This window comes from Nuphar pumila, chromosome 15, assembly GCF_984573655.1.
Source record: "Nuphar pumila chromosome 15, dmNupPumi1.hap1.1, whole genome shotgun sequence".
Taxonomy (NCBI): Eukaryota; Viridiplantae; Streptophyta; class Magnoliopsida; order Nymphaeales; family Nymphaeaceae; genus Nuphar; species Nuphar pumila.
Genome location: NC_143263.1, coordinates 28990623 through 29008677, shown reverse-complemented (window position 1 = coordinate 29008677; position 18055 = coordinate 28990623). Strand labels below are relative to the sequence as shown.

The 18055-nt window shown below is 38.3% G+C and overlaps 1 protein-coding gene across 1 annotated transcript in view; it reads right to left on the bottom strand.

Annotated features, from left to right (window-relative positions):
• The window catches only part of LOC149814960 (threonine--tRNA ligase, mitochondrial 1-like), a 90063-nt gene extending 72824 nt beyond the window's left edge, over positions 1 to 17239 (bottom strand). The window contains exons 1-5 of the mRNA XM_089989567.1: positions 16902 to 17239; positions 15793 to 15904; positions 9698 to 9823; positions 9338 to 9397; positions 3213 to 3302 (exon numbers count right to left, since the gene is read on the bottom strand). Coding sequence (XP_089845693.1) covers positions 3213 to 3302; positions 9338 to 9397; positions 9698 to 9823; positions 15793 to 15904; positions 16902 to 17224 — 711 coding nt within the window. The 5' untranslated portion in view covers positions 17225 to 17239. The remainder of the gene's footprint in view (positions 1 to 3212; positions 3303 to 9337; positions 9398 to 9697; positions 9824 to 15792; positions 15905 to 16901) is intronic.
• Between the last annotated feature and the right edge of the window lie 816 nt (positions 17240 to 18055).

Here is an 18055-nt window from a genome sequence, read left to right as displayed (position 1 = left end):
GATAGAGATTATATGGTTAAGGGGTCTTCTCAAAGATATGGGCTTAATCATCTCTAGTCCTTCGAAGATGTAATGTGACAACAAGAGTGCTATCTATATTGCAAGCGGTCACACCTTCCACGAGCGCACCAAGCATATAGAGATGGACTGCCACTATGTCCGAGAAGAATTTGTGAGGGACCATTGAATTACCTTATATAAATTCGGAATGTCAGCTAGCAGATTTCTTCACTAAGGCTTTGCCTTCAACTCGGTTTTTATTTCTTCTTGGCAAACTTTCGGTGATTATACCATAAGTTTGAGGGGAAGTGTTAAATTATATGTCAATGTATATATATATATATTGTTCTATGTAAATTGAAATACCCATTATGGGTATTTCAGTCATTTCACCCATGTAATAGGTGTAAGCCTATTAGAGGCTTGTCCTTTTTTATTTTATTTTTTTTCTTTTCTTTTTTATTTATTTCATGTACTTTATTGCTGTTGGGGCAGCCCAAATAGACATTGGGCTGCTCCCAATGGTCGTAAATATGATTGTTGGGGGCTAACCCAAAGTCTAGTTGGGCTGCCCCCTTCCTCTCTTGTATTATAAATAAGGGTTGAAACCCCTTCTATTCTTAATGCTTTTCTAAGCATTTTATTAGTGAAACTATCTATTTTTTATGAATTGTGTTGTATGTGCCCATAGTGGCTATTATGTATGCCCATAATGGCTAGTGTGTGTCCGTGTTATGCTATTGAGATTGTTCTCACTTTGTATTATCTCTTGGTGAATTAGTGTTTGTGCACTCCTTTTATATTTGTGTTGATCCTTATTGGGATCTTTTTTGTATTTTCGCTTGTTTCATTACATAGGGGTTTGTCCAAACCCAGCTTGCCTTTCAAAAAAATAGTATGCTCCAAAGCCTTAGCGTTAGCACATAAAATTCAAACACAAATACCTTTAAAAAGCTTCAAACCTCAACCTATGTCACATGGGTGCGGGTGCGACACGGGTGCGGTGCAATTTTAAAAATTTTGGACACGGGGACTCGGCTATATATATATATATATTAAAAAAAAGTGTGTATGCATACAGCACAGTCTGTGCACAGCACAGTCATTGTGACTGTGCACTGTGTGCATAGTGCACAGCTGTGCACAGCACAGCACAGCAGTGACTGCACAACACAGCTGTGACAGTGCACAGCACAGTCACTGTGACTGTGCACAGCAGTGACTGTGACTGTGCACAGCACAGAATTTTCTTTTTAAAATTCTCAGACCAGAATTTTTTAAAAAAAAAGAAATCCAAAAAATGGACCAAAATGACCCTGGGTGCAGTGACCGAGTCCGAGCTGCACCCATGTCGGTGCGTCGACCTTGGAGCCGAGTCCGTGTGACATAGACCTCAACTCAATATTCAAATCAGTCCAGCAGCGCAGGAAAAAAATTGTTATCTTCATAGAGGATGCCCAATACCAAGGAAACCATAAATTAACAGCTACCACCTCTTGTTCCACGATACCAAATTTAAAAATACACTCAAACCAACGTGTATTTGCACCAAACAAAGGTCCCAACGCCTTTCACTATAAAAAACGACCCAAATGGAACCAAACTCCCAAGCTAAGACTTCAAATACGATTCAGAATCCACTGATTTTTTATTCAGAAGAAAATGTTGGACAACAGTTTAGGCAATATTGAAAAAAATCATAACTGCATCTGGACAACTCCGATGGCACTGTAGCGATATTACTGTAGCAACTTGCACTATCTTCCTTCATACAAACCTCAAATCTATGAACTTTGATTGGCTGCAATATGAAGGAAGCACAAGCACACACACTAGAGTGGAAGGCAAAACTCTAAATTGTCTTATTTCATTAAGAAAAAATACACAAGTCTACCCTCTTTATTGGACTTACATTATAAGGAAACATTACAAAGACTGAAATACCCTTAACAAAGATAAGAACAAGAAACAATAAAAAAAAGTATGAACAAAAAAGACATCAAATATTAAAATACCAACTATGCCCTTAAGACACAACCTACCCACTATTTTCACAATGTCAAACTAAGATCAGATCAGACTTAATCTGATCAAAGAACCGAGGGAGATGAAAAGAATGTTGAAGATATAGAATTTACTGAGCAATTTGTTTTAGACGAAATAAGGAGATAAATAAAGAAGATCAAAGGCAGATTGAAGAAGAAGATATCAGAGAAAAAAATATTAAGGAACACAACTTAAGGAAGAGGGAAAATAAAGCAGATTTGAGATGAAAAATTTAAAGGATGATTTAAAGGAAAGAATTAGGGCATGCTTAGAGAGAGAATTAGGCCAGATTTGAAAAAGACTATTTGAAAGAGGGATTCTAGGATATACATAGAAGAGGAAGGAAATTTAGATATGAAAGAGGAATTAGCAGTCAAGATTTCTCGGGACTTACCTCGGGGCCTGCTATGATACCATGTGAAGGTGTGCCTTGGGAATTGTGCACTGCTATAGAAGACAGGAAGGAACGTGGAGAGAAAGAGTTGGGAGGCAAAACACGTCCAGCAGCCGCCTTAGATCTGGGAATCTAATATATATAAGGATGACATTTGCTATCCTCATGGGTAAGGAAACCCCTAGTTGGAACTCATAGGGACAGGTTGTTTGACCAAATCTGACCTCATAGATGTTTTCAGCATGGTCAAACTAGTAGGCAGCAACCCTTAGATCATAGTTTTTCGACGTAAAAATATGCTTTTTTTTTAGGTTTGGAAAATTGATACATAGTAGGCCATTGATTTTTCAATCCACATAAAATCTGACATATACGTCAGAAAAACATGATTCAAAGGACAGTTTCTATTAATATGTAGATCACATCTGGAGGGTCAGATGTGCAAAAAAACTGAAAACAAAATAAAAATATTACATTTTTTTGCTAGGGTATTCCTTATTCACGAGGATAGAAAACACCATCTCATATATATGCATGCATACATATATATATATGTGTGTAAGTGTATTACCTCTCTATGATAAATTACACAATTGCCCTTGGTAAGTTACAAATGTAAACACAATACAACAAATCAAACGGGAACACAACCACCCAAGATCCACAATCCATATCCATTCCTCTACATGCATAACATATATGACATGTATGCATGAACACACATAGATTCAAAAGTTTTGGAAGAGGGAGTAAGCATTTGATTGAGCATTACTGCAACAGCTTTCGTTGCTTGTGACTTTATTTGGTCAAAATGCTCCTCGTTCAAGGCCAAGCCATTGTAAAATGCATCATAGTAGAATCCCTGCATGAGGCATTGAAGCAAATTACAATTTGGCTCATGCTAGGTGCATATTCTTGTACTCTAAATTCAAGGGAACTAAAAAGAGAAAAATTAATGTAAAGAAAGAAAAAATGCATGCATAAGCATATAAAACATACATAGAGATACAATCATAACATATAAAAGAGCATTTATGGGTTTGAGAACATGTTTTCTGCTACCAGGAAAGATATCGCCCACTTCATTTCTCTACTATGAAATCCTAATATAAAATAATAACAAATAAATAAGGATAAGCCAAAATTAGCCTATGTATACTTTTTCAAAAGCAGGATATTTGACAGAATAAAAGCATATCTTAAGAGCACCACACAAAGACATGAAGCAGTTAGTTGCCATGTAATATTATAACTAGATGCTATACATGTAGTTAAGTTCACAGAGATTATTTAGAAAATGACATACCCTTTTAAATAGTCTAATGTTTTCAAAACATCAGCAACAATATTTGACCTCAACAATAACGTCACAATATTTTCAAAAGATTTGTGATTTCATCATAGGAATCCAGCAAAAAAATAATCCTACTACCATGATAATATTTCGATATTACTGCAGATGTGTATGACAATGCTCATGATGAAGTTAAGTTTTCTCTTGCTTTGAGTTCAGTTATTCAGCATGATTTAAGAGAGAGAGAGAGGGTGGGTCGTAAAATCAACGGTGGGGGCAATGATGGTGATGATAGCGATGGGGAGATAAATTCATGATCATGATGACTATGACGATAATGACCACCATGCAAGAAAAAGAAATGCTATAAAGAAGAGCAAACCAGAGTTACCAGAAGCTTCTTAGGTAGGTTGGAAGCTCGCTTCCCGGAAAGTCGCTTCGGAAGCGTGATACTCCTCGCTTCCGAAACTTCATGGGAAACTCGATTCCCCTACGCTTCTTCTATGCTGCTCATACACATGGTCTATGCATACTATATACTTTTCTCACGTTTCTTTTCATCTTTTTCATGTATTTTCTCTAACGCTTTCACTCACTTTCCATGTACTTTCTTTAAATTGGTGACCATCATTGTTAGATTTTAACAAAAAATTTAACTCTTTTACAGAAAAATCATGAAATATAAGAATGATCAATTTTATTTTAGTTTTTATTTGTTTCTTGTTTGATTCCATATTGCTTCATTTTTTATTCATATTTTGCTTTTAAATTGAAACTTCGCTTACCGCTTCGTATAAATTTTAAAATGCCTCGCTTCTCGCTTCCGCTTCCCGTATCGTTTTTCGCTTCCTCTTCCTAGTTTGACAACCTTGGAGCAAACACAACGGAAAATACAAAGAGGCCGTCTCTGGAATGTACGAGTCTGACTGTATACATTTAAAATCTCTGCTCAAGAAAGGAATTGCATGTCTTCATTGACATTGGCATGCTTTGTACAGTTTATATGAAAAAGGCACAAACAACAGCTCAGTTTGCCATTCATCTATGTTATCTGCCAACTATATTTCACATGAAACTGACTGAAAAGGTCAAGCCAACATGTCAACTATTTAGATCTGATGCATCATCATCATCAATAAGTATCTTTACAGAGCGGTCCTCCCATCCAGCATTTGGAAAGGTTGGCTGATATGCTGGAGGATTTCAAAATGTTTACTGCTGCCAAACTCAGTAATGGTTGGTCGGTTAAGTTTTAAAGGATCTCTTTCTAGTAGCTATGGAACAATTAGGAGATCCTCTGGAAGAAATGCAGTGCTCTGCTTCCGGTGGTGGACAAGATTGTTTAGTGTCGAAGTTCCCTCATTTACTAAGGCAGGCCAACAATCCGAATTGTTTGTTCAAATATTGTTGGTATCCTAACGAGGGGTGAATGCATATTTCATGAGGCAAGTTAAAGAACATGAATTTTAAGATTGAACTCATACTGTCCCGGACCGAGCCTTCAGAATGGGGCTTATGCAGTGCGGAGCTCTAGTGAGTGAAAAATGCATCAAGTGTAGGAACATGCGGTGGTAGCATGGCATGCGATAGGCAACGGTATCGTCGTTGGTGCGATAATATGTGGTGGCACAAACATGGAGCGTTGTTTGGTTAAGCAGTGTCAGTGGATCAGAGGATGTTGCCTTTGGGGATTTGGTTAAGGACCTCTCGACTTGAATGAGTTTTTCATTCGTAGCGTTTGGACGCATGGGGGGTGCGTGTGGGTTAGGGTTAATTCTCCAAGAATCACCTTAGGTGGTTCCAATCGAGTATAGTGACTCGAGGCTAGACGTGTGAATGCTTAGGAGCCGGCGAACGAGTCTGGGTGGTGCTCTTCGCTATGACATACAATCATCAACTGGTCTTCGGACTGTGAGTCGCAAGGCCTTGTCCCTTCTGTGGCGAGGTTATGCTTGAGCGTACCCATGGAGTTGCGATACGCTCCATGGCACGCAAGGCAAAGGCATCTGTGCGCTTTCTAGTCGGTATGGGACGGCTATGCACATAAGTGGCATACACCAAATAGAATACGCATTTGAAGATGCGCTAAATCAGCCTTCGCTAGGAAGCTGTGCACGAGGTGGTGCATAGGGCCAATGAAATAATTCAGCACATGAAAAAGTGTTGATGCGTGGCCTTTGGCCGTTAGGCTGGCTAGACTGGCGCGTCGCGGATTTGCAAAAAATTTATGCCCATGACAAACTAGCATCAGAGCAGAAAGATTCACGAAGACCTTATTGTTCGTTGAGTACGACACTGAAGAGGGCAGTGATGGTTTATCCTGTTTACACGAATTTGCGCAGCTGAAGCATGGTTGACCGAACGCAGAAGTAAGTTGTTGGCAAGGTGATATGGAACATCTTGTTGATGAAGTATAATATTGCTATTCAATTGGATAAGGGAATGTGGATAAGCCAAAGATTCCTACCAGTTGTGTATCAGGCTCGCAGGTGGAACGTGGCGTTTGCCTTGTGCATGCAGAGAATGCACGTTGGATATCCACTGAATGAATTTGCACCTTTGAGTATGGGAGAATTAATTGAACTTCTATGTTCTCTCTCAAAATTGTGTGTTAGCGGAGTGTCCATCTTGAGCAGAATGTGCGTTGTTTTGTTCCCTTGAGTTTGGCAGTTCCTCTGTGGATTGTGTGTGCGGAAAAAGTCATTGTTCGTAGTTCGTCGGTTTGGTTCCTGCGGGAACGTGTTTGCTGACTCCAAATGAGAGTTACAGCATGCTAGCTCCAGATATGAGTTGCAGTGTTGGGCCGTGAGTTGCTCCTTGTGTGGACGAGTGACCAAGAAGACGCTTTGAAAGACCGTTTTGGAGTGATACGTAAATAGGCATCCCCCACTTGAGGACTAGGCTGGATTATTAGAAAACCACAAGTTGGTGCTTTAAGGGAGTTGATATCCCTACGGCACACGTTAGTGGTTGTCTTTCTCTGCGAAGACCACGAAGGGCTTGGAATTGCCCTTGTTGGGGTCGGAAGGTACCCCAGTCATGAGCGTGATGACGGCAAGTTTGTCGTGCGGGCGGGCGATGATGACCCGCTTGTGTAAGGGACTACACTGGGGTCCCATGAGAAAAAAATGTTCGATGATGTTGAAGCAGAAAATCATTGTCCAAGTGATTTGAGGTGTGTTGAGGAATGAGACTTTCGCGTGATAAAGGTTGCGGCAATGGCAGATGAAAACCAGAACAAGTTGAGTAGGGTGAAGAAAAAAAGACCAAAGATAAGTGCAAAGGGAAACTGGCATAAGTAAAGGTTGTGTCCTTACCTACATCAACATTGTCGAGGATGACAATGGTTTGGGTGGGGGAGAATGTCCAGGACCGAGCCTTCAGAACGGAGCATATGCAGTGTGGAGCTCTACTGAGTGAAAAACGCATTGAGTGTAAGAATGTGCGGTATGTGTTGATTTGATCGGTGACATGCAGTGGTAGCATGGCATGCAATAGGCAACGGTATCGTCGTTAGTGCAATGATGTGTGGTGGCACAGACATGGAGCGTTGTTTGGTTAAGCAGTGTCAGCCGATCAGAGGATGGTAACTTTGGGGATTTGGTTAAAGACCACTCGACTTGGAAGGGTTTCCCACGCATAGCATTTGGACGCACGGGAGTGCATGTGGATTAGGGCTAATTCCCCAGGAATGACCTTAAGTGGTTTGAACTGAGTATGGTGACTCGGAGCTAGACGAGTGAATGCCTAGGAGACGGCAAACGAGTCTGGGTGGTGCTCTTCGCTACAACATATAATCATCAATTGGTCTTCGGACTAGGGATCACAAGGCCTTGTCTATGGTGAGGTTATGCTTGGATGTGCCCATAGAGTTGTGATACGCGTCATGGCACGCAAGGGTAAGGCATCTATGAGCTTGCTAGCCGGTATGGGACGACTATGCACATGAGTGGCATGAACCAGATAGAATACACATTTGGAAATGTACTTAATCAGCTTTCGCTAGGCAGTTCTGCACGAGGTGGTGTGCATGGCCAATGAAATGATTCAGCACATGAAAACGTGTTGATGCGCGGCCTTTGGCCATTAGGCTGCCCAGACTGGGCAGTTTGGCGTGTCGCGGGTTTGCGAAAAATTTTATGTATGTGACATATACACTGAAATGGCTTAATGAATAGAGACCTGATAATTCAGCTGATCAAATCATCTGGATTGCAGCAGAAATGGTCTGTTTACAGTATCTTCAACACACAACACCCTGCCTAGCACCAGGTATGGTGTGGCCCTTCACCAACAGCCAAGTCTTGCTTGGTTGGTCACACTCAATAAAAAATCAACACTCAAATTGACTCTAGCTACTAAGTCATATTGTGCAAAAGCAAGGAGTCAACCACCCATCTTATTTGGTCCTGGAACTTTCTCCAGCTGCCTTTTTTACTTGCTTGACCAGTTCACAGTTCATTTTAACCAGGAATCATGTATCAAAAACTGATCTTGGGGTCTGAAAATATTTGCACAGATAAAAGATGGAGGTACATTTGGAAATCGTTGCTCTTTTCACCTATAGAGGAATGACCGCATTTTCAAGAGGAATAGTTCGACTCACTTTAATATTCAATTTGATATAGCTGCTTGCACAAAAGTGAGATGGCCTGGTTCAGATATATCAAGGATTGGATCAACTCCAATTGGACAATCAATATCTTTATATATGCCAATTGTATCTGATATGACAGCTCATCATATTTTCTGAAATGAATGAATTTTATTCACTCAAATAAAAAAAAAAGACTCTTCAATTATATCGAGACAACATTGGTTCCTTCAGCCAGATTTTGTGCACAAATTGCTTCATAATTTAAACACCTGAAAAAAAGACAACTGGGAGAAAAAACAAAAAAAAGGGAAAGAGGCATCATGCCAGAATAATTCAAGCTTCAGACGTGGAACTAATGTATTAAAAACCAAATCATTTAATCAAAAAGACAGGAATACATAATGATTCTACTGGAATTGAAATTCCCAGTAGCCAAAATTACATATCCAAGAAAGCACACCCAATCTCAAACCAACACTTTAAGGAGAAAAGACTTTCAAATTTTAGGCCTCTGACATGCTTGTTTCCATTTTCTATATCCCATGTCCTTTAAGCTATCCTCTAAAGTTGTATACACAAATTGCAATTCATAAATCAAAGAAGTCCACAGCAATTTATTAATGTCAAAAAACACTTGCATGCAAGGAATCAAAAAAAATGCAGCATTAATTTACTTGAGATGACAAAGTAATTTTGAAAATGGAGAAAGAGGATAGCCTTTACTACCTCTGCACAAAAAGAAATACGTGCTTCAAGAAAATCTACATCAACAAGCTATCAAAAAACCACAATTATCACGTTGGAAATGAATTACTAAAATGTATTTCATAGATGAATGAAATTTATCCTTATTGAGCAGCTTGACTTGTTTCAGAAACAAAAATATTTAAAGGGATTAAAAAACAGGCCAATTGTACATGCAAAAAGATTAGGCTGAATTAAGTAAAGAGTCAAACAGGAAAGACGTAAAAGGATGATAACCAGAGAAAATGAACAAAAAAGTTACCTCTCCTCTTGTGGTACAGGGTCCAATGCATAACTTGCATCCATATTCCATTTCAACTGACTGGCATTTAAGGACAACCGTTTCAGTCAAAAGGCTAACAAACTTTAAAGATGGAAGCAAGTACTCACTGACAATGAAAACATAACATAATAGAGTTTGGTAAATAAAAACATGAAAATATTTGAACTTCTCCAGAGAATGAAAACCACAAAAGCAAATGCTTGTAAAACAACTTCCAGTGCTCAACAACAACCATGAAAGATTACAAATATAATAAAAAAGAACAGCTGATGGCTATGTAGACAAGCTCATATTCATATTACAGAATAATATACACAAACAGACATTCAAACATCTAACCTCTCCGAGGATGTGGGCACTAGAATGCCAAAATGTATCACGCCCTTCATTGGAATCAAATTTAAACAACTCCAACTGACAGTCACCCTCGAGTGGTCTTGTCATGTCCCAGAGTATCCCATTTACCTACAACATACAGAAATTTAACACATGTCAATTTCAGAGTTCACACACACACACACATGCATAACCTACAATATACAGAAACTTAACACAGATATTAATTTCAGAATTCGCATAAACATGCACACACACTAGTGCATGCATGCATATGCGCAAACACAGACACACAGGCTCACATGCAAATGCACACACATGCATGCACACATAGGCACACATGCATATGCAGATTGATACACTGCCTTAATAACACAGATATTAATTTCAGAATTCACATAAACATGAACACACAAGCATACACGCACACAGACTCATGCATGCAAGCATATGCGCGAACACAGACACACGAACTCACATGCAAATGCATGCACACATAGGTACACATGCATATGCAGATTGATACACTGCCTTCCTTAGTGATGTGTGAGGCCCCAAATGTTGAGTGTCTCCACCTAAGTAGGGGCACATCAGCTGATCCAAGGACAGGGGTACACAGGACATGCACGCACGACAGGCAAGAGATGGGCTTGCGCAGGTGTGAGCGCACAGCAAGCGGGATGCTGGCGCGTCGCAAAGGGAGATGGTGCAGGGTGCGCAGAGGCGAGGGGGAAGGGCCTGCACACAACAAAGTGTGCACACGCGGCAGGGGAGGTACCAGTGCCCAAAGTGTACATACAGCACCCTGGCTGCAGGGAATAAATATGGCAGTGGTGCACGTGTGTGCCTGCGATCGCAGGGGCGTATGCAGCAGCACAAGGCCGGTCGGCGGTGTGTGGGCGCACAGTAGGTGACTGTGTACAGTCCCTCCTTCAAGGCGGAGGAGTCCTCTAGGAGCACTGTTCTTCTCATTGCATGGAAACTTATTACAAGAGCCTTAAATAGGGTGCTCAACCCCAATGTCTCATTAATTGGTTCACCCACAGTTAACTCTTTAGCTCCCATACCCACTACACACTCAAGTATTTAAAATTAGCACCTCACGAGCTAGCCGGTATGTATCAAAACACACACACATGCACACATATATAGCGATTGGTTCCTGTGAACCGGCATTCATGTGGACCCGCCTGCAAATCAACCAACACTTTGATTTTTGTCTGCAATGGTTACCTCGTGTTTACGCTTTTTTTATTCATCCAGCCATCTTCATTGGTTTGCAGTTTGCACACCCATTTGAACGGATGCAGTTGGCAGTAATGCAAATTCATATATATATATATATATATATATAGAGAGAGAGAGAGAGAAGGTGGTAGTTGGTAACCACTTTTCTAGCTAACCGGGCTTTTGAAAGGTTTTTTTAATGTTTTCCTTAAATCTGACCGTACATATCTCTTCTATGTGCTTGATTTTGTAGGAATTGACTCTTGGATCATCCAATTCCGATATGCAGGTAGATTTTTATAAGGTTTAAAAATCAATGGTCTAAAATTTTCATAAATATTCTAGGCTTCAAAAATCATTTTTTTATCGAAAAAACATGATCCAAGTGTAGTTTCCTAGTAAATTGACCAAGTCAAACACATTTGTACAATCAGATTTAAGGCAAACATAAGAAAAAAAACCTTCAAAAGCCTGGTTAGCTAGACAAGTAGTTAGCAGCTATATATATATATAGAGAGAGAGAGAGAGTAATGGGTAGGTGCTAAATGGGGTTTTCAGGGTTTTTTCATTTTATTTTTAAATTCTGACCTTACAGATGTGATCTATGTACTTGATTTTATAGGGATCAGCTCTTTAAGTGTTTGATGCCGACACATGGGTGGGTTTTTATAAGGTTCGAAAAATCAACGGTCCAAAATCTTTGTAAATTTTCAAGGCTCCAAATATCATTTTTTTCATTGAAAACACATGATCCAGGTGTGGATTCCTCGTAAATCGACCATGCCCAACACATTTATGGGGTCGGAACTGCGAAAAAGACACCAAAAGAGCAGAAAAACCCATTTAGCATGTATCATTTAGCATATTTCATTTAGCACCTACCCATTATATATATATATATATGTATATATATATATATATCAGTCACTAATATCGTCAATATATTGAAAATATCGTGATATTATCGGCTATTTCAAGCTAGCCGATAATATCGAGAACATATTGCAATATTTTCAATATATCAGCTAATTATATATCTCACGATAATATCGCTACAGAAAACTGTGTTTGTTTTCTGATTTTGCTTTTAAAAAAAGCCCCATATTTATTAAAAATAAAAATTTGGAAAAATCACTATAATTAAAAAAAAAAGTGACCTTTGCCTCAAAATTTGGTTTAATTTGGTTCAAAAACCAAATCAAATCGATGAGTTCGTGAAAGCCTGGATGTAGTGAAAAAGAAGCTTCTTTCTTATGAAGATGGGAAGATAATGGCCAAGATCTTCTGAAATATCATGCCAAAGATCCTTCTTTGTTTCACGAGGGGTTAGCCATAGATCTTATTCACTCTGCTTATCCATGCAAGTATTCTTTTTGCTCAATTCTTTTTAAGTTTTATCACTTACTCTATGATTCCTTATTTTATGCTCTAATGTTGATTTATTATATCTTGTTTTTACTTTTTAACAATAGGGATTTGGTGGGAGATGTTTGGAAGCTCAGTTCATGTGCTTCAACAAGTAGCAATCAAAAACTTCAGCAAACCATGTAGTGCTTCAGCTTGTGAGAGGATTGGAGTGCATTTGATGCCGTTAATACCAAGAAGAGAAACCCACAAGGGTAGCTGATTTGGTGTTTATTAGGATGAATACGTTTATGAAAAAGATAGCTCCACAAATACAGACGAAGAATGCAAATCCAATCTACATCGATCATGTGGATCCATTTGTTGATGATGACATAGAGGAAAATCCACCTTCAGAAGATAGTGAAGAAAGTATTCGTGAAAGTCGTAGAGTAGTTGATCTGGCTTCTGCATCATCAGATGATGGCTGGTCTTTTTTTTTTCAGAAATTATGATGTTGAACCATGAACTTTATTTTGGTGTTTTATGGGCTATGACTTATAGAGTTATGGGTTATGAGTTATGAGTTATGAGTTATGACTTTTTTTTGGAGTTGTTTGCGTGTTACTTGTTAATTGTTACTTGTTATTCATTTAATTTTTACTTCTAAGTTTTGAATTATTCTATTTTTCCTATTGTTAGATTGATGCTATAATTATTTGTTATGTTGTTAGTTGTTAATTGTTAGTTGTTACTTATTAGTAATGTAGTTACTAATTTATTGTTTGTTAGTTGCTAACTTAGTTGCTTATTTATCAATTTATCTTGTCTATTTTAAGGTATTTATCTTAGTTTTCTTTCATTTTTCTATTTTCTGTATTTTTACTCATTTTTTAGAATTTTTATTTAATTTTTTCTATATTTCCAAGATATTTCCAAGATTTATCAACTTTTGAAAATTTCTCTGAGATTACCCTTAACAATATATATATATATATATATATATATATATATATATATATATATATAGTAATGATAAGGTGTCAAAGTGCACCTACACTTGTGTTGATCAAACCCTGTAGATATGATCTACATGCATTGCTAAGTAGAAAACAAGTTTGGAATCATGCGATCATGATGTGGACTTAAGTTTTTCTCATTAAGATCTTCAAAAACCAAAACCTCTTAATGTACCATAATCTCATGACTTGAAAAATCATATGCTTACATCCAAAAAAACATGATCCAAGATATGGTTCCTACCAAATAAACTAGGATGAATACATCAACGTTGTGACATTTTTATGTTATTTTCAGCTGTTGAAAAAAAAAAGATAATAACCCCATTTTTTCAAAATATCACCAATATTAGTAACTATGGTTTGTGTATACATGTACTCAATTTAAAAAATAACAAAAATATGAAAAAATAAAAATGGGAAGGAAACAATAAGGTGCAAAGTGCACCTACACCTATCTAGTAGAAACCATGATTTTTCTTTTATTTCCTTTTGTGATATATGATCTATACACATTACAACAACAACTACGCCTTCATCCCAAAACAATTGGGGTCGGCGATATGAACCAAAAAAGAAAATCATTATGGGTCCTCCACATGAATCCTTCTCCTCCAATCATTTCTATCCAATGCCATGTCCTCGGTGAGGTTCAAAGCATTCATATCCTTTCCTATCATCTCCATCCAAGTCTTCTTAGGCCTACCTCGACCTCTTTTGACTAATATATTTTTCCATTTGTCCATCCTTCTAACTAGAGCATCATTAGGCCTTCGCCGAATATGTCCAAACCACCGTAAACGATTTTCTCTCATCTTATTTTCAATGGATGCAACGCCTACCTTCTTACGTATCTCCTTGTTTTGAATCTTATCTTTTATTGTATTTCCACACATCCATCGAAACATACGCATCTCAGCTACACCTATATACATTGCTTAGTAGAAAACAAGCTCATGTGATCATGATGTGGATCTAAGTTTTTCTCATTAAGATGTTCAAAAACCAAAACCTCACAATGTACCATAATCTCATGATTTGAAAAATTATATGTTTACATCCAAAAAAAAAAACATGATCCAAAATATGGTTCCTACCAAATAAACTAGGATGAATACATCGATGTTGTGACATTTCCATGTTATTTTCAGCTGATGCAAAAAAAATGATAATTTCCCCATATTTTCAAAATATTGCCAATATTGGTAACTATCATATACATAATTTAAAAGAACAAAAATCTGAAAAAGAAAAATGGGATGGAACCCTTGATTGATCGATTCATTCAAGTTTGATGATGTATAACTGCTAATTGATCATCTACTATGACGATTTGTTGTCGGATCATTTTGTGCTTGTTGTTTTTTATCCTCAAGGATAGATAATAGTAGACCGGAAAATGGAGGCAACAAGTGGAAACATTTGTTGTCTGTGTCGGAGTACGGCTTAATAACATCTTATATCAATTCTGTAAAATCCATCTTTTCTTATGGAATTGGAGCATGAACTAGGAATCAAGGTACTTGATTGTTCTCCCAAAGCCCAACTACTCCTCGACATGTGGGAGATTGGTCTCCTAGAGACAACCTGGCACCAAAACCTCTCGTTCTACATCCTGATAGTACGAATGTATGGTGGGTGATCCCTGCACATGAACCAAGTCGATGGGCAAGGAGTGGGGGTATCAACGGGTCGGGTTTAACCAGACCGACCCGTACCAAACCCTATAGGGTCTGGGTATGGTGATAAATAAGAAGACCTGGTCTGGACCCAAAGGTCCGATTAATACATGGAGTCATGTATAGTTTGTGAAATTTTATACCACACCCGGGCCTGACCAGAGTTCTGATTAAGACCCACAATTTTTCAATGTAAAAATGATAAAAAAAATAGTATTTTACCAGGTATGGCCCGGGTCTGGTTCATGTAGCTCTTATCGGATCCGGGTATGGTTTCTCTTATGGTGGGTCTGATTAAACCCGGTTCGGACCCGATACCATACCCGAAAATCGAGGCATGCAAAGAGAGTATAGCAGTGAAACTTAAGACCAACATAAGATCGAAGGTTTTTTTATATGATTTTTCATTTTAACAACCAGAAAGAAAAAGAACCTCTATCCAAAATATTCCAAAAGCCTAAGGTCATCGATAAGTGATCAGAGGTCAACAAAATTGTTTACCTCTTCAACTTGATGCATGTGCTTCAAGGTACATGAGGCACCACAAGCCTCATGTCCCTTGAGATTTATGTTAAGCCTCGAAGCATAATCGGCCTTGCTTCAAGGCAAGACACAAAGGGTGAGCATCAAGGTGTGATTTTAATAACAATGATGCAAGCCTAGAAATATTTTCCTCAAAGAAGAGGATCAAAAACTGCTTCACAAGCACAACATAAACACTGTAAGTTATAAGTCAAACACTGTAAGACCCCTCGTGAACTAGGAAACTCTCAATTCTACAACTGATGCAGTTATGAGGAACGATTCATTTAAGAGTTGGAAATCTGACCTTGGATATCAAAGCACTTGCAGCTAAGCCCTTTGAAATTCCCTTTGCAATGTCCATGGGTGATGTCAGCCACTTATTTCCTTCCTTGAAATTGCCATCAGGCAATGTTATTCTGAACAGAAATCAGGGAATAGAATATTAAAGCTTCTTAAAATCATAAGGGCAAGCAAGCAGGCAAAAAAGTTAACTTGATTTGTGTAATAAAAGCAGCTCCAATTCTGTTAAAAAAAGTAACTAACTGGTGGACAGTGGTAGTCCTCATGTGCCAACCTACCCAATAATTAAAATCTTTTCTTTCTTGTTTCAAATTCAACAAATGTGTGAATTTTACCTCAACTAATCCTCCATTCAGATCCAAACCTCATATGCAGCAGAAATTATGCTTACACCAATACCATCGCCATTCTCTCATATTACCACTCATAAAATACTCAACACCAACGTAATAGAAAAGCTCCAATGCATAAACGGCAAGCAAAAAGGGTTTTGGGATGCAACCACTTATCCAGAAACTAGGATTAACTTCGGTGATAAATTATGGAACACCAATAAAAAATTTCAACTAATCCCGCACTTCTAGATAATTGTGAAACCAATCATCCGCCTAATCGTTTTCTTGGATGCACCAACTCACAAAGAAAACTGGATAAGTTGGAGGTTTGCATTGTAGATCACAATACAGCTTTCCAAACTTATCCCACAATTTCAGACATCGGTACTTCCAAATTGCCCCGGAACAGTGCGTTTCAATGTGTCCTGTTTATCCCCAAAAGCAGGTCAAGTTGGAAGTTTGCGTTGTGAAGTACAGTACAATTTCCCAACTTATTCAGCATTTCCAGACATGTGGGTGCATCCAAACACTCCCCAAGTTACAGAACAAAATTCACAGGCTCAAACGCAAATCATTCTCTCTCTACCCATTCAATTCCATGGAATACCAAATGCTCCCTTTCAAGACCAAAAGAAAAAGAACCCAACTACCAAAACAGCAAAAGCAAAAATACAAAAAAAAAACGCCCAGAACAAGTTCAACAGCCACAAAAATCCCAATCAGGAACAAAGAAGACGCACCAAAAATACCGTCTCTTTTAGTGAATTCTCCAACTTACTTGATGGGTTCTCCGCCGATCATCTGGAGATGCGCAATCTGCTCGGCTTGGATGCTCTCGAAGATGCGGATCCTCTTCTGCAGGACGGCATCGAGGTAGGCTTTGTCCCTCCTCCCGCTGACGCTGCTTTCCGTCATCTCCCCCTCGACCGCACGTCTGCTATCGGCAGAGTCTACGAAGGAAGAAGGAGGAGGAGAGGAAGCAGGGGAGGGGAACGGAGAAGAAAGGAAGGAAGAGAAGGGGAGGGAAGTGAGGATGAAGACGGCGCGGAGTCGCTGAGGGAAGGAGACCAGGCGAGGAAGAGCGTTGAGTGGGCAACTCATAGGGGAAGGGAAGGGCGCCCCTCGTATTAAAGCCTAGCAAGGGTTTAAGGAACGGGATCGGGTAAAGTATGTGGGTCCCACCAGAATGACGCTTTTAGGGTCTGTTTGGATTCGTGGAATTGCGTAGATTTGGTATCCAATTCCCTGCAAATCCTCAATCCTTTGTTTGTTTTTACTTTGTGCTCAAGAATTGTGTCTAATGTTGTATTAGTTGGTATTCTAGATATGTTTGTATATTTCTGCTAGAGTTTTTTATTTTTATGGTCAAAATATAGATTCTTTTTCTTATCATTTATTCTATTTTTTAGCTTTTTAAGTTTTATAAAAAATCAATTAAGTATATTTTATATATATATATATATATATATATATATATATATATATATATATATATATATATATATATATAATTTTTTAAGGCAAGCTGCTGTTAGGCAGACCCCTACCAGTTAAACTATACCATTGGGTTTTTAACATGCAACGTCCCAACACAAGGTGACGTGCACTAGCGGATCCCCCTTGGTATTTTTATAATTATATTTGGAACATTTGAATGTTATAAATATGGATTCGAAGGTCACATAGGTCTCTCTCTCTACCTACTTCAACATGCAAATATCTGGTTGGCCAATTTTGTTTGTGAAAGTGTTTAATGCTTTTATGACTTTAACAATAAAGTTCAGGATTTCCTTAAAAAAAACATCGTTGTAATTTTTTTTACAATCTTTTTGTTTTTTCAATTACAAATAACCACTACGATTTTATATTTGCATATAGTCACTTTGGTATGTTATTTATAGTTGTTACATTTTATTTGGCCAATTTGACCCA